At 38.0% G+C, this 25,755-nt stretch overlaps 1 protein-coding gene across 16 annotated transcripts in view; it reads left to right on the top strand.

Annotated features, from left to right (window-relative positions):
- Positions 1–25,347, top strand: part of NEB (nebulin) — a 210,534-nt gene extending 185,187 nt beyond the window's left edge. For 3 of the 16 annotated variants that reach the window (XM_076005535.1, XM_076005522.1, XM_076005523.1), the window contains 16 exons: positions 385–489; positions 1,523–1,627; positions 2,287–2,379; positions 3,447–3,539; positions 5,474–5,566; positions 6,052–6,144; positions 14,258–14,350; positions 16,333–16,425; positions 16,719–16,811; positions 17,149–17,241; positions 18,142–18,249; positions 18,357–18,540; positions 18,866–18,958; positions 19,898–20,041; positions 20,352–20,458; positions 24,721–25,347. In XM_076005535.1, the coding sequence (XP_075861650.1) occupies positions 385–489; positions 1,523–1,627; positions 2,287–2,379; positions 3,447–3,539; positions 5,474–5,566; positions 6,052–6,144; positions 14,258–14,350; positions 16,333–16,425; positions 16,719–16,811; positions 17,149–17,241; positions 18,142–18,249; positions 18,357–18,540; positions 18,866–18,958; positions 19,898–20,041; positions 20,352–20,458; positions 24,721–24,894 (1,764 nt within the window). In that variant the 3' untranslated portion in view covers positions 24,895–25,347. Of the gene's footprint in view, positions 1–384; positions 490–1,522; positions 1,628–2,286; positions 2,380–3,446; positions 3,540–5,473; positions 5,567–6,051; positions 6,145–7,140; positions 7,234–8,166; positions 10,128–12,556; positions 12,650–13,600; positions 13,694–14,257; positions 14,351–16,332; positions 16,426–16,718; positions 16,812–17,148; positions 17,242–18,141; positions 18,250–18,356; positions 18,541–18,865; positions 18,959–19,897; positions 20,042–20,351; positions 20,459–24,720 lie in introns of those variants that run through there. The other 13 variants (XM_076005537.1, XM_076005527.1, XM_076005525.1 and 10 more) reach the window with 13 other exon arrangements.
- Positions 25,348–25,755: the final 408 nt, after the last annotated feature.

Raw genomic sequence — 25,755 nt, 5'->3', positions numbered from 1 at the left:
TCCTAACCCTCCAGCTTCCCTCCGCCTGCCAGTTGAATAGTCTGGCTGAGTGGCTCCATCCAGCTCAGCACTGAGTACTGGAGGCATCTCCCTCCGGGCCTCCTTGGCCGTGATCTCCCTCATGTGGACCAGCCAGCAAGGGCCACCCTCTGCCAGCTTTGCCATGACACTGAGTCCTACTAAATGCCCGGGCTCAGTTCTGGTAAGGAAAGGTTTAACGCTCATGGACTGAGAGGGCTCTGCTTTGCAACTCCCTAACCTCCTTGGACAGTCAAGAAAATACAAAGGACTTTTCCTCTGCTGAGTTAGAAGGGCTATTTTAGGTCCCAATGGCTCATACCCCTGTGGCGTTCACCCTCCTTATTTCTTGGATTGTATTCCCAGAAAAAGTACAAGGAAGATGCTGAGAAGTCCATGTCATATTATGAGACTGTTCTGGATACCCCAGAGATGCAGAGAGTCCGGGAGAACCAAAAGAACTTCAGCCTTGTAAGTGTTTGCTGCATCCAAGGCAGAGCCCACTGGTACCTGGGCAGGCCGAGAAGGATGCCGCCTCTGGGCACATCCTTGAGTAGCCTAACTCCACCACGGAGTGGTCGAGCAGCCTCCATAACTCCCGTCCATGCCTCAGGGAATGTGTGCTCCACTCTTCTCTGGGCTCACCTTATATTTCCATCTCAAATCACAGCATGAAAGACACCCACATGTTTCTTTGTTGGTGGTGTCGGGGAGAAGAGTAATCTCTTTTCCTCACCCATTGCAGGGTTCATGGCTTAGACCCCTATAACAAAAGATTAACAAGAGAAAAGCACACAAATTTATTTAATGTAAGTTTTATGGGACACAGGAGGCTTCAGAAATGAAGACCCAAAGAAACAGGGGAAGTCTGTGTATTTTTATGGACAGAAGTATGGTTGAACAAAGGGCGTGTGAACTAATGGTAACAAACTGGGGGAATTTAGCAAGTCCTGTTTGTTCAGATTCTTCTTAGCATTTCTGTGTCTTTGGCTCCTTTCCTTTGGGTCTCAGGAGGACCTTTCTGGAATGAGGGCCTTATGACCTACTTTAGAGTAAGGTCAGAGAGTTATTTTATTTTCTGCTTCAGGGAAAAACAGTGAGAGAAGGTCAGAGAAACCTTTGTGCTTCTGCTGTTTTCTCAAATGCCAAGGTGCCATATTTTGGGGCTAGCATGTCCCAAACCCCTTCGTTCAGTGGTTTCCTTTTACTGAATATGAACTATCACCATCTTCCATTAGTTGTGACATCTGTCTTTTTCAAAGCTAAATGTAACGGATACTTTTCTTAAAAACCACTAGTTTTATATAAGTTTTTAAAAATTAGTTTATCCACAAAATTATTATCAAATGACTTCTATTAGGCTGTCGGATCATGATTGTTGTGGCTAGACTCTTTTTTATTAAATAATATAGGATTTTAACTTCCTTTACACAATATAGGACAATTAAAAAGAATAATAAAATTATGTTTAAAACTTAACAAGCTGTTTACTCTTTCTTCATAGCTCCAATACCAGTGTGACCTTAAAAACAGTAAAGGAAAAATTACAGTTGTTCAAGACACGCCAGAAATACTGCGTGTTAAAGAAAATCAAAAGAATTTCAGCTCGGTATATTTACTATTTATTTTCCATTTAATGCTAACCTAATAATTCCAGTCTCCTCTTTAAAAATATACTAGCCTCACACTGAAATAGACAATTAACATCTAACTTCTTCAGTTAATACTAGCAGTTAGTTGTTAAAATTCCTCATACTTTACTCCCAAATCATCTCTCCAGAGACCACAGGAAATAACTTAAATCTGCTAACCAAGTAACTTTTCTTTCTTTTCACATTTTTTAATCCCAGGGCGGTAACATGTGTTGTCTTACTCCGAGAAGATGGATTTCTTTTTGACATTTTGATTCCTTTTGTTATCCCTGCCCCAAATAACTGACTGACTTTGCCTTTCCTCAGTGGATTTTGTGTGTCACACGGGAGGGTTTTGTTGTTGTTGTTAATCAGCATTTCCTGGTTTTTCTCATCCTGTATTAATATGGTACAGTAATCTTCAAAGAAATCTCAAGCTCTGGAAAGTGAGCCGTGCTGTATTATTACCACACACGGTTTGGGTCTCTGACACCGATGTGGGAGGCGTCAGGCACTCGCCTGGGAACACCGGCCAGTGCCCTTTGTTTACACGGAAGCCATGTTCCCTAGCCTTTCTCCAGGGATTGCTGGCTTTCCCTTCCTTCTGTGTAACGCTGCCCTGCTTCTGGATGCCCAGGTTTTATATAAAGAAGATGTCTCACCAGGAACGGCGATCGGAAAGACACCCGAGATGATGCGAGTGAAGCAAACGCAAGACCACATCAGCGCAGTAAGGACTCGGGGGACTCGCTTCCAGTATTTTCTGTCCCCCTTTCATACCGTGTTTCCCCGAAAATAAGATGGGGTCTTATATTTATTTTTCCTCAAGAAGACACCGTAGGGCTTATATTCAGGGGATGTGTTATTATTTTTTTTAAGTACGGTGCGGCAATCTACATTGACTCAAATATAGTTAAGTCGTGTCTTCTTCTGGAACATCATCATAACTCTCCAAACCCTGATTTCCATCCTGAATTTCTTGCGACTCTATTTCCTTTAGAACCATTGGCCCCAGTCTCTCATGTCGAGCAATAGAGCTCTCATAGGGCAGATGAGAAGGGCTGCTCGTCTTCTTTACCGCTCCACTGCAACAAAATGCATGGGTTGTGCAGATGCGCAGCGTAGCCATGCCCATCACTGGGTCTTATTTTCTGGGTAGGGCTTATGTTGTGCAAATGCTTAGAAATCCTGCTAGGGCTTATTTAATGGGTAGGTCTTATTTTCGAGGAAACAGGGCAGTTTACACTTGACCTCTGAGTTGCCTTCCAAACCTTTGTCCCTGGAAACAGCCTACACTGCTGAGATAGGTGCCTGTGTACCACCACCACGTGGCTCGTGCCAGTGGTTACGGTTCTCTATTCAGTACAGTGTCTGTCATGGAGACTTCCTTGAGGGAGAAGTTAGATAAGAAAAATGGAGAGGCTTGAGAGAAACTAGAACATGTGAGTCAAAGAATCAACCTCCTTGGACCCATGTTTATGAATCTGTTCTAGTCACATGAATTGTTGGGCATAAAACCATTGTGGTATACAGGAAAAGTAAGATGCTGTAGTCAAAGTAAGGGCCCTCACCCCTGCCCCAAAAAGACAAGAGAGAAACTAAGTGTCCCTGTCCTGGGAATGGTCCTCCCCTGACCCCGTATCAAAATGTGGCCCCTTCACACTAAGTATAGAGCTGTGTTATGTCAACAGTGATTTAAAAAATTGTGGGGCTACTCATCAAATGCACGTAGATGCTGGGAAGAATAGCTATCTAACATGTAATAATACTGTTTTCCCCCCATTTTTATATCTGCAGGTGAAGTATAAGGAAACAATTGGACAAGGAACTCCAATCCCCGACCTGCCTGAAGTGAAACGTGTCAAGGAGACCCAGAAGCACATTAGCTCGGTAGTGGCGCATACTCTCAGCATGCGTTTGTGTGGCTGGCCACCTCCCAATGACTCCCCTAGCTCTTCCTCATGCTTCTTCCTCCTACCAAGAGCTTCCCATGCCTTGGGGATGTTGTCAATTCTCCCTTAGTCCTGGGTGGCGGCACTGCAGGTTGCAGAAGTGGATAAGAAACCTCTGTCTTCACTTAAGGAGCCGAAGAGACTTGGCTTCTAAATTGATCATCATGCCATCACTTTCCAAAGTAAGCTATTCTGGCAGTAGTAATAAGGTTATTGGGATGATCTCAAGGAGCATATGCATATAAACATAAAGGTAACATAAAGTAATTTTGTTTTATATATACAAATGAATGATAGAATTCCCCAATGTCCAGGAACACCCTAGTTTCTGCAGCTGTCTCCCCTCACTTTCAAGATTTCTTGACCTGTATGCTAAGCTCTCTCCCTCTTGTAAATGTAGTACGTGTTTAAGGTATGGGCTGTCATCTATCCACAAGGGAATATTATACATTAAGTCTGTTCTCTAACAGGAATGTCAGGCACCTGTGCACAATGGTGGGGGGAGGGCACCCCTCACACCTGAAATCTCAGATTCCCACAGGCTCCCCCCACCGCAAGCCCTACCTTTGCCCCCCACCCCCTTTCCTATTCATAAGCAGGCTCTAAGCAGTCGCCGGCTACTAGCAAGATACTATGTGAAGTTTGGGAAATAGTTTATGGCCAATAAAAGGTGAAGACCTTGATTTAGAGATTCCCCTGGTTGGTGGAGGACTGAGTCTCAACTTGATTTCCACTAAAAGATACTTGGCATTTCTCTTGCAGGTTGCTTATGTTACTTAGATCTCATTCCCTTTTCACTCCCTGTTTATACTCCAGCCCATGGCTCCTTTGTTGCTTTGGATTGTAACTTCTCGTCTTTCTCTAATTTTGTTTTGTCCTGTTGTCCCTGATCAGTTCTGCTTCCTTGCTGGGTAAAGGATAAAGAAATGCCACTTTGTTACCAAAATGGTAGATTTTGAAAGATTACTAAAAGCTTCGTAGCAAAACAAAGCTATTACTGCTAGCTTGTCAGTGATTTTAAGAATTGTGACACAAACCCCTAGATTTTCTGCATTGCTCCCCATGCTATGCACTAATTCACCATAGATACACCACATCCCAATTGCTACCCTGGCTCTCTCTGGTGCTTCTTCCTCCTATCAAGAGGAATTAAAAAGAATTCATTCATTCCTTTAGGCTGAAAGTTCTTTACATTAAGAAGGAAGGAGGCAAGAGGCACAAAAAGTGGAGGTTCCTTACTCTTCTCATTAAAATGTATAGTCCTTCAATACTACTCCTAAAAAATATGGACGTCTCCTCATTCAAAAACATTAGTTCATTTGATCCAGCAATCATCAGCAAAAATTTCAGAAAAAGATGGTCTTCCTGAAAAATAAACTCATTAAGTCTCCTTATATCAAGGGTACCTACAAACTAAGAGCCAGCTAGGAATGAATGTTCATTAGAAAATACAAAATAAACAGAAAATTCTCAACAACTGTCAAATGTGTCATCTGATGAGAAAATTTAAGCCAAGCAAGATTAAGTACAAATCTACTACAGGTCTACTATATTCAAGGCACTAATACTAGATGCAACAAAACAGAGTTTTCTTATTGTTAAATTTATTATCACTATATAATACGTTTTAGGAATGCACTAAATGTTGGTTATAGAAAATGCACAATTGAATACTGATTTTCCAAAGTAGTAAAATTACAATTTTTGAAGAGAACCTAAACATTTCTGGAATTTCTTTTCCTTATTCCCTGAGCTTTACCTTTGAAAGCTAGATTGTATCTATGAGTTTCTACCAGATAGCCCACAGGTAGCTACAATCTAAAGGATTCGTGGTCATTTTACCATTTTGGATATTTTAATTATTTTCCACAGGTTATGTACAAAGAAAACTTGGGAACAGGCATTCCAACCACTGTCACTCCAGAGATTGAGAGAGTCAAACGCAATCAAGAGAACTTTAGCTCGGTATTTACAAATATATCCAATAAGAAACTATTTTTCATAACAAAATTTACCACAATAACCCATCCTCCTTTTTTTTTTAAATGTAACATCTTAACAACAATTCTGTGTGTGTGTCTGTGTGTGTGTGTGTATTATTACCTGACCAAAATTATCTCAATTTAATACAAAATGACTCACATTTCCGATCATACTTTAACATTTTCAGTGACTGACTAGTGTGAGCACTTAGATCTGAAATACTGTAAGTAGAATTAACACGAGATTCCTCATCATTATATCTTACAACTTAGTGATTTTTGTTGTACTTCTTCACTCCTTGTAGAGTTCATCCTTAAAATCATGAAGTAAAACAGTAAAAAAATTATCCTTACTAAATATTATTTACTAAAAAACTTCCTCCTCACACACAACCCCTGCCCCAGTTTCCTCCCTTAATCTTTGTGCTTGTTTTGAATGTCTTCTGGGTACTCTCTTCTATCTCACAGGTTTTGTACAAAGAAAATTTGGGGAAAGGAACCCCAACACCTATCACTCCAGAGATGGAGCGAGTCAAACGCAATCAAGAGAACTTTAGCTCGGTATTTCTTAGGGGGCAAAAAAAAAAAAAATCCCTTATGTTTTATTTAAAATAATAACACATTACAAATGTAAAATTACTAAATTCATATAATGAAAATAATGATACCAAATATTACCTCATTTTCAACCCAAATCTAACTTAGTATTTACTTTAGTTCCGGTGTGAAATTTTAACTGTGTTTTCTCTAAAGCATAGATATTTATCACTTTCCTTAAAAACCTATAATGGTGTTTCCTTCCTCCAATCCTCCTTTAATAACGACAGGTGTTTCTAACTGGTGTGGCACAAGGCAAAAGTAAAATCTAACACCCCTTCAAAAGGACAATGTTTATTTGAATGTTATTTGTATTTATTGTGGTTCTGTTTGATGTATTCTTCGTGTTTACAGCTCTTCTTAAAAGAATGTGGTTCTTAAACATTTTCTTTCAAAGACAACACAGCAATTCAGAGTAACTCAGAAATACAAATTTACTTGTCTCAGCAACTGTTTTGTATATCATGCAAGATGTCAATAAGCTTTCCTTTGAGACATTTTCAGGATTATTGAAAGCTAACATTTATTTAGCTTTCAATATCTATTAGCATTTATTTCATTTCCCCCAAACTTCTCTCTGTGTGTCTCTCTTTCTTTTTTCTTTCTTTGGGTTCGCTAATTTATTGTTGCCAATAACTCATTATGGATTTCAATTTCAATTAAATTGAATTCCATCTGAAAAGGCCTAATCCTGTCTTTGAGAGAAGGCCTGTGTAAGTCAAGCCATTCCTGCTTGCACCCTGACAGCCATATGTATATTGATGCTACTCAGATACAGACATCACACCGTGTGTGACTAAAGGTGATCTATAGTTGCTCCATTTCTTAAAGTTCCTTATGTTTATTTTACTTCATTGTAAAAACCACCACCACAACAAATTACTTTTAGAGCCTTTTTAAGGCTAAGTCTACCTAAAAGATGGGCCCAGGCTGATTTGATTGTTGGTTTTGTGCACACAGATACTGTACAAAGAGAACTTGAGCACGGGGACCCCCGTACCCGTCACTCCTGAGATGGAGCGAGTCAAACGCAATCAAGAGAACTTTAGCTCGGTATTTCTCAGGGGGGGAAATCCCTTAATTCTTATTCAAAATAATAACGCATTACAAATATAAAATTACTAAATTCATATAATGAAAATAATGATACCAAATATTACCTCATTTTCAACCCAAATCTAACTTAGTATTTACTTTAGTTCCGGTGTGAAATTTTAACTATGTTTTCTCTAAAACATAGATATTTATCACTTTCCTTAAAAACCTATAATGGTGTTTCCTTCCTCCAATCCTCTTTTAATAACAGCAGGTGTTTCTAACTGGTGTGGCACAAGGCAAAAGTAAAATCTAACACCCCTTCCAAAGGACAATGTTTATTTGAATGTTATTTGTATTTATTGTGGTTCTGTTTGATGTATTCTTTGTGTTTGCAGCTCTTCTTAAAAGAATGTGGTTCTTAAACATTTTCTTTCAAAGACAACACAGCAATTCAGAGTAACTCAGAAATACAAACTTACTTATCTCAGCAACTTTTTGTATATCATGCAAGATGTCAATAAGCTTTCCTTTGAGACATTTTCAGGATTATTGAAAGCTAATATATATTCCGCTTTTAATATTGATTTTATTCCCCCAAACCTCTCTCTCTTTTTCTTTCTTTGGGTTCTCTAATTTAATGTTAACAACAACTTATTATGGATTTTATTAGTAATTTCAATTAAATTGAATACTATTTTGTAAGGCCTAATCCTTCTGTCTTTGAGAGAAGTCCTGATAGCTGTGTATATATTGATGCTACCTAGAGACCAGACATCATCACACTATGACTAAAGATGATCTACACAGTTGCTCTATTTCTTAAAGTTACTTGGATCTATTTTACTTCATCGTAAAAACAACAAAATATTACTTTTAGAGCCTTTTTAAGGCTAAGTCTACCTAAAAGATGTGTCCAGGCTGATTTGATTATTGGTTTTGTGCACACAGATATTGTACAAAGAGAACTTGAGCACGGGGACCCCCGTACCCGTCACTCCTGAGATCGAGCGAGTCAAACGCAATCAAGAGAACTTTAGCTCGGTATTTCTTAGGGGGCAAAAAAACTCCTTTAATTCTTATTAAAAATAATAACACATACAAATGTAAAATTACTAAATTCATATAATGAAAATAATGATACCAAATATTACCTCACTTTTCAACCCAAACCTAATTAGTATTTACTTTAGTTCCGGTGTGAAATTTTGACAGTGTTTTCTCTAAAACATAGATATTTATCACTTTCCTTAAAAACCTATAATGGTGTTTCCTTCCTCCAATCCTCCTTTAATAACAACAGGTGTTTCTAACTGGTGTGGCACAAGGCAAAAGTAAAATCTAACACCCCTTCCAAAGGACAGTGTTAATTTGAATGTTTATTTGTGTTTATTGTGGTTCTGTTTGATGCATTCTTTGTGTTTGTAGCTTTTCTTAAAAGAATGTGATTCTTAAACATTTTCTTTCAAAGACAACACAGCAATTCAGGGTAACTCACAAATACCAACTTACTTGTCTCTGCAACATTTTTGTATACCATGCAAGATGTCCACTAGCTTGCCTTTGGGACATTTTCAGGATTATTGAATGCTAATTTAGCTTTCAATATTTATTAATATTGATTTGACTTCATCATAAAAACAACAACAACAAAATACTTCTAGAGCCTTTTAAAGGCTAAGTCTGCCTAAAAGATGGGTCCAGGCTGATTTGATTATTGGTTTTGTGCACACAGATATTGTACAAAGAGAACTTGAGCACGGGGACCCCCGTACCCGTCACTCTTGAGATCGAGCAAGTCAAAGGCAATCAAGAGAACTTTAGCTTGGTATTTCTTAGGGGGCAAAAAAAAAATCCCTTATGTTTTATTTAAAATAATAATACATTACAAATGTAAAATTGCTAAATTCATATAATGAAAATAATGATATCAAATATTACCTCATTTTCAACCCAAACCTAGTTAGTATTTACTTTAGTTCTGGTGTGAAATTTTGACAGTGTTTTCTCTAAAACATAGATATTTATCACTTTCCTTAAAAACCTATAATGGTGTTTCCTTCCTCCAATCCTCCTTTAATAACAGCAGGTGTTTCTAACTGGTGTGGCACAAGGCAAAAGTAAAATCTAACACCCCTTCCAAAGGACAATGTTTATTTGAATGTTACTTGTATTTATTATTTATTATATTTATTATTACTATGTATTTATTATGGTTCTGATTGATGTATTCTTCGTGTTTGCAGCTCTTTTTAAAAGAATGTGGTTCTTAAACATTTTCTTTCAAAGACAACACAGCAATTCAGAGTAACTCACAAATACAAACTTACTTGTCTCTGCAACTTTTTTGTATACCATGCAAAATGTCCAGTAGCTTTCCTTTGAGACATTTTCAGGATTATTGAAAGCTGATATATATTCTGCTTTCAATGTTTATTAATATTTATTTTATTTCCCCAAACCTCTCCCTCTCTGTCTCTTTTTTTTCTTTCTTTGGGTTTTCTAATTTAGTGTTACCAACAACTCATTATGGATATTAATTTCAATTAACTTAAATGCCATTTCATAAGGCCTAATCCTTCTGTCTTTGAGAGAAGGCCTGACAGCTGTGTATATATTGATGCTACTTAGATACCAGACATCATGCTGTGTGTTACTAAAGGTGACCTACACAGTTGCTCTATTTTTTAAAGTTATTTAGGTCTATTTTACTTCATCCGTAAAAACAACATCTAAAAGTGCTTTTAGAGGCTTTTTAAGGTTAAGTCTACTTAAAAGATGGGTCCATGCTTATTTGATTATTGGTTTTGTGCACACAGATATTGTACAAAGAGAACTTGAGCACGGGGACTCCCGTACCTGTCACTCCTGAGATCGAGCGAGTCAAACGCAATCAAGAGAACTTTAGCTCGGTATTTGGGAGAAAGCTGCTTTAATTCCATATTAAAAAATAATAATTTCTCTCAAATGAAATTTTGCACTATTAGTCCCTTTACAATAATCAATTTAACAAAATCTTTTTTTTTAATCTTACCAACTGGATCCTTCTAATTTTCAGATCTCCTACTCACCATGTGATTCTAATGTTTTATACTTTCTGTAACAGTCCCATGAAATTTTTAATTGGTTTCTTTCCTTTTCTTTTCACCTTAATGCTACTGCTGGGTCTTTTGAAGTTAACTGATTTCCAAAAAAGAAAAACTGAACACCGAAGCTCTTATTTACTTGGAGCACTTTGATCTTTCTGGGTTAGCTGTTCTAAGAAAAAATACTGAATTCCAAGCCACATGTAGAAACAGTGGCTCTTGCTTGGTAGCAGGGGTTACCTTAAACACAGATTGTATTCAAGTAAACAGGAGCATGGAGAAAGAACATTGCTCAACATTGGGACCAAAGCAATCTTATTTTAATACTTGTAAATAAGCTATTTCATGAATAGAAATCGAAGACTTCTGACTTTTTTAAAATACGTGTATCAGATCATGAGTTTATATTTAATGTTATTTTCTCTTTTATTAATATTGTTGCTGAGGCTAGGCGCGGTGGCTCATGCCTGTAATCCTAACACTCTGGGAGGCCACGGCAGGTGGATTGCTCGAGGTCAGGAGTTCAAAACCAGCCTGAGCAAGAGTGAGACCCCGTCTCTACTATAAACAGAAAGAAATTAATTGGCCAATTAATATATATATATACATATATATATATATATATATGAAATTAGCCAGGCATGGTGGCACGTGCCTATAGTTCCAGCTACTCAGCAAGCTAGGCAGTAGGATTGCTTGAGCCCAGGAGTTTGAAGTTGCTGTGAGCTAGGCTAACGCCACGGCACTCTAGCCTGGGCAACAAACAAAGTGAGACTCTCTCTTAAAAAAAGAAAAAAAACAATATTGTTGCTGAAAAACTCTATAATACACAAATAGTCTGTGAAACTTGTATGTAAGGATCTTAGGTTCATTTATGCCTGAGATGGAGAATCAAATGTCATTAGAAAATTTTAGCTGGATTTTTTGGAGGGTGGGGACAGAATTAATCCAAAATACTTTTAATTGTCAGTTTAAATATTTTCTAAACGTTTGATTCTTTCACATAATTAGATCAGTAACTTTCTTTGGTCCCACTGTCTTTTTGTTTCGTTTGTTTTTAATTACTATTCACTAACAATCCTTCAATTTTGTTATATTTTCAATGTAAGTTAATATGTCTTTTGGAATGTTATATTCATTGCTTTCCTTGTGGGATTATTATTCTTATTATTCCTTTTATTGAAAGGCTTCCATCAATATTTTAAATTATTTTCTTATATATTAGAATAAGTATATTATTGTTTGTATCTACTTGAAACCTTAATGATCTTCATGGTCTTGGACAACTTCTAGTTTTTTTGAAGTAACCATTTATGTTCATGTTTATGTAGGTTGCATTTAGGCAAAATTGTCCAGTGGTGCAAAGACCCTTTAGATACAGTGGAAAATAAACATAAAAAAATGCCATGTATTAGGCCGGGCGCGGTGGCTCACGCCTGTAATCCTAGCTCTTGGGAGGCCGAGGCGGGCGGATTGCTCAAGGTCAGGAGTTCAAAACCAGCTCTGAGCAAGAGCGAGACCCCGTCTCTACTATAAATAGAAAGAAATTAATTGGCCAACTGATATATATATATAAAAAAAAAAATTAGCCGGGCATGGTGGCGCATGCCTGTAGTCCCAGCTACCCGGGAGGCTGAGGCAGAAGGATCACTCGAGCCCAGGAGTTTGAGGTTGCTGTGAGCTAGGCTGACGCCATGGCACTCACTCTAGCCTGGACAACAAAGCGAGACTCTGTCTAAAAAAAAAAAAAAAAAAAATGCCATGTATTAAAATATCAACTTTTAGACTTGACTATCTCTAACAACTTGAACTTATTAAAAAAAACCCCAATTTTGCTATATTGTATAGATTTGGTCTGAGGTTTTAAACATCTGTTATACTGTAAGACAAACATTCTGTGTAAGGAAAATAAATATTTGCTAATCTAATTTAAAAAATAATTTTTTTCTATAGTACACTGAACATTTTAGTGCTGGTAAATAATTTATATTTTTTCCCTTAAATCCTAACATAGGAAATAAACACTTATATTTAATTTTAGAGGAAAAAGATGAACATCAAATATACTGACACATCAGCTAAAGAAATATAAAACATATTCTCATCCAGATCTGTACCTGCATGGAAAGGTTGACCTGGTGAATTTGTCTTTCCTGTTTGATGTCTATAGTCTCATGCTAGGTTCCCTACAAGATAAATGAAAGGGCTGTTTTGACTGCTCTTGTTTTTTCTGGATGCTTTCTTGTGTCATACAGGTGTTGTATAAAGAAAACGTTGGAAAAGGGATTCCAATCCCCATCACTCCAGAGATGGAGAGAGTCAAACACAATCAAGAAAACTTTAGTTCGGTATTTACAAAAAATTTCCCTTTATTTTAAAAATGTCTTAAAAAGATTAATGGCTAGGTTTTTAAAAATCTAATCAACTTACCCCATAAAAAAATTTGACTCGTGTTGTTCCCAACTTAATGCTGCCATTTTCTATGAATTGGTTTCCCTGTTTTGGTTAAATATTAATATAATCATCTGACTTAATTTTAAAAAGTGTCCCAATATTATATTCCAGCTTTTAAAAACATAACATTCCCAGTGTCTAAGCATCTACATTATCCTGCTTTGGCGAATTTGATCTGAACCTAGAGCTTAAAAAATTTATTGTGCAAAGATCCTATTGTTGGCCTCATTTCCTATTTTAACCTTCTCTGTCTCTACTGGAATTTGTATAGATATTTTGAAGTTTCTCCTTTTTTAGCATCTTGTCATTGCTCTCCATTTGCCTTAAACATAATTCTTCCCAATATGTTCACCCAAGCTAAAAATTAAATACTTCGACTTCTTTTGAAAGTGAACAAAAGAAGATTTGTATGTATGTATCTTTATATATAAAGTGTTTGTAAAACCCAGATATCCTTACGTGATGCATTAATAGCATTTTCAAATCAAAAATAACTTCCTTCGTTTTGTTTCTGTCTCTTGTCTGTTTCTATATTTTTCCCTCCTCGTAACAAGCTGGGGAAGACTAACTTTCCCTTCATTGCTCAGTGCTGCAGAGATGAGTAGGAGCAACAAAGATAACAACACTTTCTTTTCATATTTCTTAGTTTTAGCTGCTCTTTCCTGCATTCCTTTGTTTTTGAAGATGTCTTTAGGCTCACACAGGTTGAGTCTAAAACCTTTGGTGCTTCCCTTCTTCTAACTCATTCTCTTCTTCCCTCTCCTCCTACTCCCAACTGCACCAAGGCAGAGGAAAAGCCATTGATTGTTCTCTTTCTTTGTTCTGGATGCTTTCTTATCACACAGGTACTATACAAAGAAAACCTGGGGACAGGAATTCCAATCCCCATCACTCCTGAGATGCAGAGAGTCAAACACAATCAAGAAAACCTTAGCTCGGTATTTTGGGGGAAAAAAAAAAAAAAGATGCCGCCTGACCTTAGGCTTAAACTGATCCTTAACATTTATTCTTTTTTTTACCCACTTCCCTTCCTTTGCTTGTAATGTATATTAGCAAAGAAATACACTTTCTAATTTCTATAATAGTTAATTTTGATTTTTCACTTCATCTGATATTTATTAATATAAACATTTAAGAAGGGTAGTGAGTCTTTAATTTGTGTGGATAACAGCAAACCGAGTTCTAACAATCTCAAATCCCCACGTGATCGTGTAGGAGGCACCGTGCTCATAGAAATGAAAAAATTAACATGGTGACTCTGACCGCCCTTCCCCGGCAGCTGAGGTCCTTGCTTCCCTTGGGGACAGCGTCCCCATCCCAATAACGGCTTCTATTAAAGTGTTACACACAGTATGTGGCATCTTGTCAGCTGTAACTTCTGTCTCCTTGGACTACTGTTATTCTGTAACAAGGAAGTTGACCTCACCCTTAAAAACCTCCCTACAAATGGAATGTTCCTTACGGTTGTTTTTTTTTTTTCTGGATCCTTTCTCGTCACACAGGTGTTATACAAGGAAAACATGGGCAAGGGAACCCCTTTACCTGTCACTCCAGAGATGGAGAGAGTCAAACACAATCAAGAAAATATTAGCTCGGTACTTTGGCAAGAAAAGAAATAAAAACTACTTCTTTAATGATTTCAAAAAAACTACTTTCATGATTTAAAATAATACATATTAATCCTACTTTTAAGAGACAACTTAAATTTTGTGAATTTCTTTACCACATTGATCCGTCTTTCCTTTGGGCTACTCCGAGCCTAACCCCATGATAACGATATTGCTTTAATCCATAATTTAAACTTCTAATATCCAGAAGTAACAGATTTTCCTATAAAACATCCTTTTGCTTAACTGTCCCCAAACTTACTCTGTGTCCACTACCCCCAAGGTCTCTTTGTTTTAGGTACTCTTGAAATTTGGGTGGGGATGGGTGGGGAGGTACTTTTTCTTGAATATTGGAAGAGTGATTTTGTTGTGTTTTCTTTTTGGAGGCAGAGTCTTGCTTTGTCGCCCCGGCTACAGTGCAGTGGCGTCATCACACCTCACTGTGCCCTCAAACCCCTAGGCTCAAGCGATCATCCTGCTTCAGCCTCCTCCGTAGCTGGAGCTACAGGCACACGCCACCATAACTGGCTAATTTTTTCTATTTTTAGTAGACACAGAGGTCTGGTTCTTGCTCAGGCTGGTCTCAAACACCTGAGCTCACCTCCTGGAGTGCTAGGATTACAGGCATAAGCCACCATACCTGGCCTGTTGTGTTTTCATGTTGATGACTTCAGGTTCTAATTTACTCTGTCAGATTTGGACAAAGAGACCTTGGGAAAAATAATCCCTGATCCTCTCCTTCAAGGATAGTGATTTACATTATGATCCAGTGGTGGTTTGGGCAATTGATTGTCAATTTACTTAAAAAAGAAAGTGTCACCAGAACAGGTTTTTGGTTTTCCCAGTATTTTTTTTTTTAATGATTGTTTTTCTTTTGTTTTACCATGGTCTTTAACTGCTAACTATAGTAAATAGTAAACCATTTCCAGTAAGTTTGTGCTCTATGACATTATATATGTTTATACGTTCCTGGGGATTGAGGTTTGTGTGGGGACTTCAGCTTTCAGTAGTGAACAGCCTTGTGGCCCTCCACCTTTACACTGTCTGCAGGTTTATCCAACACTTGAGCGCAGTGCTTCTAGAACATTAGCATCACAATCACCTGGAAAAGTTTGGGCAGAGGGATTGCTTTGTCCTGCCCCCATAGTTTCTTATTCTGTAGGTCTGGTACAGGGCCAGAGAATTTGCATTGCTAACAAGTTCTCAGATGACCTTGCTGTCCCAGGGACCCCAGTTTGAGAACCACCGCCTTAACAATTCTTCCTTTTGAATGCCCTTTCCTAAATGTCCTGTGTTTCCAAGAATGACACTGAGGGGAGACATGGGGGTTGAGGATTTATCATGCTATTTCCTGTTCCTGTTTCCTACTGATTTACCACAATGGTGATACACGTGCCAAAAACATTTTTCCTGACTGATAAAGCTTGACGTTGTACTAAACTAATGCAAGAGGCAGAGCACAGAGGACGATAAGCAAAAAGGAGTAGGGAAACCCTCTGCCTTGTCTGAGTGCCTACAATTTTACCGGTATGTCTATGAGAGCTTAAGTGCTACAAAAAGGTCCTGTCACCAGCTGCTACGTTGGGAGCAGCCTCAGCCTTCTCAGTGTGATTCAAGCCCGTGCCTGTAACGCCTGTTCAGTTATCTGTCAGGGGCTTGACATTCATAGACTAGCAATAAAATGATGGTGGTCTCTCATCCTTTGGGGAACACCGCAGTTCTCTCTTGCAGTCTGCCAGGGTTTCAGGGCAGGGTCCTAGCCTGCAAATGTGTGTCTTGCTCTAACTATGCTCAACTCCCTTTGGAAACATACTGCTTTCCATCTAACCTTATCGCCCAAATGGTTGGGTACCCTGAACGTCATCCAAAGTTTTCTGTCGTTCCATTTCCTCTTTTGGTAACTGTAACTCTTTTTTTCTTCTTCTTCTTCTTCTTCTTTTTGGCTTTTTGGACCCGTTGGACTCGCATAGGTTTTGTACAAGGAAAATGTGGGGAAAGCCACCCCCACCCCTGTTACTCCAGAGATGCAGAGAGTCAAACGCAATCAAGAAAACATTAGCTCGGTATTGTCTTGAGAAACAAAAGTGCTTTTCATTTTGCAAAGTAACCCCTGCAGTTTGGCCTGCTCCTAACCCCATCCCAGGCTAAAAACAAACAAAATGCCAGTTACATTTGCATCTAAATATCATACTACGTGTACTTTTGCCATTAGCTACTTTTTAAGCTTTCTTCTTGAGAGCTGATCTCACTAATAATAGTAATAGATTAAACCTAGCCTTTTCCCCCCAAATTGCATTATATATAATGGTATATATTGCTTCCTAGTGACTTTCGGGTACCACTTTGTATCTCACAGGTGTTATACAAAGAGAACCTGGGGAAAGCAACCCCCACACCCCTTACTCCTGAGATGGAAAGAGTCAAACGCAATCAAGAAAACTTTAGCTCGGTATTTCAGAGAGGAAAAATAAATCGTTAAAATTGTAACGAGACTGGCAAACATGGTTATACCACTAATTTATCTCACAATATTTCCAAAACTTTTGTGTCTCTTTTAAAATTCTTCCTTGTCCACTTAAAAACAACAACCCAACCCCACCAACTCACACTGATTTTTACTTCTTTCTTAATCTTGTGCTTTGTACCGTAACATTTTAATGGCTTTCTCTTCCTGAGGTGTTCCTTATAGAGTGTGATATAATTGAGCCATAACACCAGCTAAATGATGATTTTACTGAACTGATTTTCTGCTCTCTTATGCCTGGATGCTCTTTTGGCTCCCCTAGGTATTGTACAAAGAGAATATGAGAAAAGCAACTCCGACACCTGTTACTCCAGAGATGGAGAGAGCTAAGCGCAACCAGGAAAACATTAGCTCGGTATCTTCTAGGATTAAAAAGGAGTAGTGTAACATCTTGGAAAATAACATTTTAACATCATAAAAACATGCCTTTCTTATTCAACTGAAAAACACACTAAAATTTAAAAAGAGAAATGCAATATCTTGGAAAATAACATTTTAACACCATAAAAATATGCATTTTCTTATTCAACTGAAAATTTACACTAAAATTGACATAACTATGCTTTTAAATTCCAAATGATCATACTAAACATAACAAGTTAATTGCCCATGTTTTCTCTCCCCTTTTACTTTACTCGAGGTAGTTTTATATAACCAACTATAACAAATTTACTTCCTAACATCCTCAATCTTTTGTTCTTTACGATATTTTATGAAACTGGTAATACTCTGAAATAGATGTCTTCTTTGGCTTTGATGTTTTGGGTTTTTAATGTCTGGAGGACTTTGATTTCTATGTTAGCATACTGGCTTATGAAATCTGGACTTAACCTAAGAAAACGATCACTTGTTTTAAAAGATGGTCCTTTCAAATTCCCTTCAGTATCAAATTTGGTGCCAAATCCCATCAAATATGCTGGTGCTGGTGTTATAATTTCTAGCAGATCCAAGAGGCCATTTTCTTTCTTTTCCTCTCAAAATTATATGATGCCCTTTATCTTTTGAAAATGAACGTTTTCAAGTAGCCTTTGAAAATGAAAGTTTCATTTTCAAAGTCAAAATGAGTCTTTTCTGCTTTGAGCCCTCCTGGTCCTCAGGCCTGTCCTACTGTTGGCCATGTGTCTCTCTGGGTCTTTCAGCTGGCCCAAGCCTCACTCTCCAGCTCCTTCAACCTCCACCTGTTGGAAAGGCTTTGAGGCTTCAGAATTAGGACAGCACCATAACCAGTACTCATTCACGGTCTCTCCTCGATCAGGTTCTTTATTCTGATAGCTTCCGGAAACAAATACAAGGCAAAGCTGCCTATGTGTTGGATACCCCCGAGATGAGACGAGTGAGGGAGACTCAACGGCACATCTCAACGGTGAGTCGGGAAATTTTCTAGAATTGGTTGACCAGCCCACTGGAACAGGTACAAAGGGAATTGGTCACATCATCATATTTTCATAAATTAAATTCATTACATTTCAGGTAAAGTATCATGAGGACTTTGAGAAACACAAGGGGTGCTTCACACCAGTGGTGACGGATCCTATCACTGAAAGAGTAAAGAAGAACACGCAGGACTTCAGTGACATTAACTACCGAGGTATTCAAAGGAAAGTGGTAGAAATGGAACAAAAACGGAATGACCAGGATCAGGAAATTATCACAGGTAAATTGAGCCCGGGTACATGAGTAGGTTGGGGGGAATCAACTTTGAGGAGAGTAGAACAAAAGTGACATTATCTACATCAACTCCAAGCATAAAGGACCTCAATCTGTTTTCAATAAGTGTGCGAGAAAGCCTCTATTTATCTCATAGCTTGCAAAACTGACATTTCTTTCACCTTATCTTTGTTCTCCTCTGAGCAGAAGACATAACCCAAAGCTGAATAAGAGTGATTTGATCCTCTGTGGTTGTTTAAATTGATGCCTTGATTTTCAATTTATTGGAAAAATCCAAGAATGCCTGTTCTGATCATTGGTTTCCCTTTCAGGTTTACGTGTCTGGCGTACTAATCCTGGTTCAGTTTTTGACTATGATCCAGCAGAAGACAACATTCAATCCCGAAGCTTACACAAGATTAATGGTGTGTTATGCTGCAAAAGGCTTACCGCATACACATCACTATTTAGTGGGCTAGAGTCAATGACTTTTAGGCTCCAAAGTTCTTTCCCTCCAGGATGTTCAATTTTCTGAGTTGTCCATTCAGCATGGGAAAAAAAAAAAAAAACTCAACTAGTAGGCCAAACTCATTTTCTAGACAAGTTCAAGTTAGGAAAAGAGTTTGTTTCATTGCCTCTGTGTATGTCTCCTTCAGGCCCTGTTATTGTCATTTCTTTTTTTTCCCCCTAAAGAAAAAAAGCTAGTAAATCTTTCTATCGGAGCAATAATGAAAATAAAATACATAGGCAAAGAGAAGAAGATGAATTCGACCTTTAGGAACTTTCTGAGTTCTCTTGCATCAAGGATAATCATTCATTCAATAAAATAGTCTGCATGTCTTTATGCCTTCTATGCATGTAAAAAGTAGAATAATATGTAATGTCAGACCTTAAAGGATTTACACTCTAGTGTACAGATGAAGAGAGACAAGTAAATCCCACGCAATTTTAAAGGTCTGCTCACAGTATTGTGGGAATACAGAGAAAGAGTATCTAAATTAATTTGGAAATTAGGGAGGACTTTCTGGAAAACTTGGAGATAGAGTTTGAATGTGAATATTACTATCTATTCATTTTGGTGAGCTAGGAAAATGGGCAGGATAAAGGAAAGGAGTGGTAGTTACGGCCAGACTCTTGGATTTGAAACCTGGCTGTGCCACTTAACTGTTACTTATTTAGGCTCTCTTCTGTAATGTCAGGATGACAACCATACAAGAGGAGAGGTGTGAGGGTCTAATTCACAGAAAACTACTTAAAACTATGCTTGGGGAAAAATAACAATCACAGAGATTCCATTACTGTTAGGCATTACTGCCATAGAAATTTCACCTCTGCTACATCTCTCCCAATCACATCTCTTCCAGTCCAAGCTCAGCGAAAGGGCCGAGACCAGTCACGATCTGCCAGCGCTCTGAGCATCAGTGGGGGTGAAGAGAAGTCTGAGCATTCGGACCACCACCTCTCCACCTATAGCGACGGAGGCATCTTCTTCTCTGCAACCTCATCAGGTACAAGCAGATGGCACTGACTTTGGCAGTCACGGCCAGCTAGCTTACTGACAGTTAGTTAAAACAGATGCTTTGAGTAAAAAAAATTCAATTTTTTTTGGATTCTTTCTTTTAAAGAGAAAAAGACTAGAATTGTGGAGGGTCACATAAAGTTAGATGCTTCATTTGCATTAATTTTATTAGATCCTCCCTTCTTGCAAATCATTCTTTCTAAGTTGGGGAAAAAGAAAACACTGCTCAGCTGCTAAACACAGCTAAATGATATCTAGCCATGATTTCTTCTTCTAAACCATTTCCTCTTTCTTTTCAGCTTATAAACATGCAAAAACTACAGAACTCCCACAGCAACGATCATCTTCAGTTGCTACCCAACAGACAACGGTATCCTCTATCCCATCTCATCCATCTACTGCTGGAGTAAGTAAATAATAAAAAACTCACTCAAATCGTTCTTATTTTTTGATATGTGCAAAAACAATTACAGCTATTCTGGTCTTTTTTTTTAACCAACTCTTCTATTTTATATAATGCTCTTTTACTATACATCTCATATTAACGTTAATCACAAAACATTCATTACCAAATCTAAAACAATAAAAACCCATTATTCAATGATTTAAAAAAAAAAAACTAGAGCAAAACATTGGTTTTGGCTCATTGGTCTCACACGATCTTAAACTAAACATGTGCCACTGAAATCATTCTTTAAGAACGGATACACGGGCACTAGAGCCACTTCCGCAATAAGGCTACGCGCCCTGACGTGAGGCGCACAGAGATGACGTAACCGGAAGCATCTGGACAGTTATTTCGTTCCGTGCTTCCGGAGTCTTCCTTTAATCTTCGATTTGGGGCCCTATTGATAAGAAGAGGTACTGAAAAGGTCGTAACACTACAGTTCTGAAGAAAGAACCGCTAAGTAATAGAGAAATGCCTCCTCTTGACACAGACGTAGTGGTGCAAACGGAAGAGGTAGAAAGGGTCGAGACTCGTATAATACAGACTCTTAAAGACCTACGCACGATGATAAAGAGGGTAATGTCAGAGCGCCTGGTAAGTATCAGGGAGTTGAGAGGGTTAACAGAAACGTGCAGGCTGGATTGGCCACAAAATCAAATTACTGAAGTAAATGCAAAACAAGACGAAGTCTCACAGAACTCAGAGAAAAGGGGAAAAGAAATTAAGATGAGTAGAGAGGAGAAAACGAGAGATCTAGAGGGCCGGTCCAGAAGATACAATCTACGCATAATAGGACTACCCGAAACAGAGGACAAAGCAAATGGAACTGAAACAATAATTAAGGAACTAATTGAAGAAAATTTTCCAGCATTGAAGAATGAACTAGATCTACAAGTAGAAACGGCTCACAGGGTACCTTTTTAAAATGTAATGAAAAGAAAGCAACACCTAGACATATCCTGATGACATTTTTAAATTACAAGGGTAAAGATAAAATTTTGCAAACATCCAGACAGAGAAAGCAGGTTACCTATAAAGGGACAAAAGTCAGGCTGACCTCAGATTTTGTTCTTGCAACTCTAAATACCAGAAGACAATGGAACAATATCTACAGAGTTTTAAGGGAAAATAATTTTCAGCCAAGTTTTATATACCCTGCCAAATTATCATTTCTGTACGAAGACAACTGGAAGACGTTCTCAGATATGCAGGGGTTAAAAAAGTGTATCAACCAAGAACCTTCCTTGAGAATTTTGCTTTATGATTTACTGCAGCCAAGAAAGAGCCAGAATTAAAATAACTCAAGTAGGGAGCCAGTTGTTTGGAAGAATTAATGGTAAACACTAAAACTAGTTAAGGAACATTAAGTTTAAATTGTTATATGTAGAGTATTAAAACTAAATACAAAAATAGAAATGTTGGCCAGTCACAGTGCCTCACACCTGTAATCCTAGTACTCTGGGAGGCCAAGGCAGGCAGATCGCTCAAGGTCAGGAGTTCAAAACCAGCCTGAGCAAGAGCGAGACCCTATCTCTACTAAAAATAAGAAATTAATTTGCCATGTAAAAATATATAGAAAAAATTAGCCAGGCATGGTGGCACATGCCTGTAGTCCCAGCTACTCGGGAGGCTGAGGCAGAAGGATCGCTTGAGCCCAGGAATTTGAGGTTGCTGTGAGCAAGGCTAACGCCACAGCACGCTAGCCAGGGCAACCACGTGAGAATCTGGCTCAAAAACAACAAAAACAAAATAGAAATGTAACCTGGGTCTAAAATTTTAGTTTACATAGATTTAAACTGTGAAAAGGCATGCCAGATGTTCAATATATTGGTATATTGGACAAGTAAATACTGTTTTATTTTTAGCATGTAGTATTGTAGATAAAGATATGCATGTTCTTGAGCTAAATGTAAGTAAAATGAAAGGGTTTTGTCCCTGTAGACTGGACAGATAGAATAAAAGCATTCTAACTGTAATCTGTCAAAATGTAATTGGAGGCCGGGCGCGGTGGCTCACGCCTGTAATCCTAGCACTTTGGGAGGCCGAGGCGGGCGGATTGCTCAAGGTCAGGAGTTCGAAACCAGCCTGAGCGAGACCCCGTCTCTACCAAAAATAGAAATAAATTAATTGGCCAACTAAAAATATATATACAAAAAATTAGCCGGGCATGGTGGCGCATGCCTGTAGTCCCAGCTACTCGGGAGGCTGAGGCAGTAGGATCGCTGAGCCCCGGAGATTGAGGTTGCTGTGAGCCAGGCTGACGCCACGGCACTCACTCTAGCCTGGGCAACAAAGTGAGACTCTGTCTCAAAAAAAAAAAAAAATAAAAAAAAATAAAAAAAAAAAAAAAAATGTAATTGGAAAACAGTACAGGCTTTTCCCCCTTGTTTTTAATTATAAGGGGGGGAAAAGTAGCAAGTTTTCCATAATGTTAATATTAGTTGGGGGCAGTGTAGATAAAACCTTGTAGTATGTACATGTTGCATGGGGAAAAACAATAGTTACTGCATCATATAGTAGTTCACGTAAGTAAATTTGACATTAAAATAAGTGTTAGGGACAAAAATAGCATATATATATATATATATTTCAATTTTTTGGATTACAAAGGAAATGGTAAGAAAACAAGAAAATAGCAAAAGAAAACAGTAAGGAAGCATCAAAATTAGCATATAATAGATTGAAAAATGTACAGATGAATTATATTCATAAACTGGTTAAATATTCCTGTTAAAAAATTGAAATTGGGTAAAAAAGTAGGTAACTTGGGATAACCACATTTGTATAAAACAAAGGATAAAAGGATTTAAAGATAATAGAAACTATAGGTCATAGAAATGGAAATAGAGAGCAACATTTTTTCTTGGACAGAATCTAAGCATATCACATAATGTTTTGTATAAAACATACAATACAGGATGTAACATTCAAGAGCCTTTATGTGATAAATAACATGGCATTCATATGTAAAATAAATATGCCATATCTTGATGTGGGTTGTAGTTTTATGTAAATCAGTAGACATGTATTTTAAAACATGTACATGTAAAATTGGTAAATTTTATGTAATTAAAATTCATTGAGTAATCCTTCAAATAAAGAGAATATATATAGCAAAAAAAGAAAAAAAAATGTAAATACAGGCCAGGTGTAGTGGCTCATACCTGTAATTCCAGTACTTTGGAAGGCTGAGGTGGGAGAATTGATTGAGCCCAGCCTGGGCACCATAGCAAGATCCTGTCTGTACAAAACAATTTAAAAATTAGGTAGGCATAGTGGCCCAACTATCAGGAGGCTGAGGCAGGAAGATCACTTGAGCCCAGGAGTTCAAGGGTGCAGTGAGTTATGTTTGTGCCACTGCACTCCCGCCTGGGCAACAGAGTGAGACCCTGTCTCTGAAGAAAAAAAGGAAAAAAGAAAAAAAAAGAAAGTGCGCACACATACACATGCCATATCTTAGATCTCCCCTATTAATATATATTGAAAAAGGAAGCCAAATCATGTTCACAACTCATGAGGCTACTTGGTGGCTCACACCCATAATCCTAGCACTTTGGGAGGCCAAGGCAGGAGGATTGCATGAGGTCAGGAGTTCAAGACCAACCTGAGCAATAGTGATACCCTGTCTCAGCTAAAAATAGAAAAACTAGCTGGGCATCATGGTGTGCGCCTGTAGTCCCAGCTAATTGGGAGGGTGAGGCAAGAGGACCACTTGAGCCCAAAGTGGCTGCACCATTTTACATTCCTACCAGCAGTTGATGGCAGATCTAATTTTTCCACATCCTTTCTAACACCTGTTATTGTCTGTATTTGTTTACCACCATTCTGGCATGTGCAAAATGGACCTCATTGTGGTTTTGATTTGCATTTTCCTCACGACTAAAGATGTTGAGTATCTTTTCATGTGCTTATTGGGTGGCTATTTGTATATCTTCTTTGAAGAACTATCTATTCATCCGTTGCCTTTTTTGGGGGGTGTTGAGTTGTAGGAGTTCTTTATATATTCCAGTTATTAATTCCTTATCATATATATGATTTACAAATAGTTTCTCCTATTTTGTGGGTTCTTTTTACTTTCTTGGTGATAGTTATATATTCTCTTTTGTGCAACTTAGGTTTGTGGAGTAAGTCATGAGGAGGGATCTTGCAATTGAGTGTTTTTGAGTTAATTGTTGCAAATCCAATATATGTTTTTCCCCCTTTTCCATCCTCATGAATAGAAAATCTTCCGTGCCATGTACGACTATATGGCTGCAGATGCCGATGAGGTGTCCTTCAAAGATGGAGATGCTATCATAAACGTCCAGGCTATTGACGAAGGCTGGATGTACGGCACCGTGCAGAGGACTGGCAGGACCGGCATGCTCCCAGCCAACTACGTTGAAGCTATTTAGGCATTTTGGAGCATCACACCTGTGTGCAGGACCTACAGATCCTGAAATTGATATTTCAGTTTAGACTCTGCACTCTTGCACGTGTTCCCAAGCTGCCTCTGGTTATTAGGTGTCAATATGATTTATGGTAGTACCATCCTTCTTCCTTTAGGTGTTAAAATAAGTTTAATTTTGGAATAGACATTTAAAAAGATTCTACAATGTTATATTATTGCTGTATCAACCCAGAGTCTTTCTCTGTCATAAAAATGGTTAACATTATTTCTCTACTAAAACAGAGATTCTGAACATGCCAAACACATAAAAGGAAAAATGGCAGAGATATTCACCTTTTCCTTGCTTACTGATTGCTAATGCTTGAATTTCTAATTCAGTTTTGAAATTATAAAGCTGATAGTCAATATAAACTGGTGATAAACTGGTAACTAATAAAATCTATAATTCTGCAACATACCCTGCTGATGGAATGAGCATTATTTATTTTTAGTGGTTTTAAGATAACCAATAAAAACCAATAAAAACATTCATTAAAGCAAATCCTTTACAAACACTATAAAAAGTGTCTAAAATTTTTTTAAATGTCCTGTTAAAAATCCACAAGAGAAGACATTCTCAAAACTCTATCCATACTTGCATTCAGCAGGCTTCCCTTATAGCTTTAGGAACAGCAATGGGATCGGGAGATCTTTTCCATCTGCATTTGGTGGGCTGGCAGTATGTGGCAAAGGGTGGAGAGACACCGATAATGGCTTAATGCTAAAGTTTACAGGATACTTCCCCAAAAGCACAAGATCCATCCCTGTAAACTTTAGAGCTATAGCAGTGCTACCGTCTCAAGCTTTTTAATGTGTCTCTGAAACT

The sequence above is a fragment of the Microcebus murinus genome, chromosome 8, assembly GCF_040939455.1.
Source record: "Microcebus murinus isolate Inina chromosome 8, M.murinus_Inina_mat1.0, whole genome shotgun sequence".
Classification (NCBI taxonomy): domain Eukaryota; kingdom Metazoa; phylum Chordata; class Mammalia; order Primates; family Cheirogaleidae; genus Microcebus; species Microcebus murinus.
The sequence above is the reverse complement of the archived record's forward strand: the minus strand, read 5'-3'. Positions and strand labels throughout refer to the sequence as shown.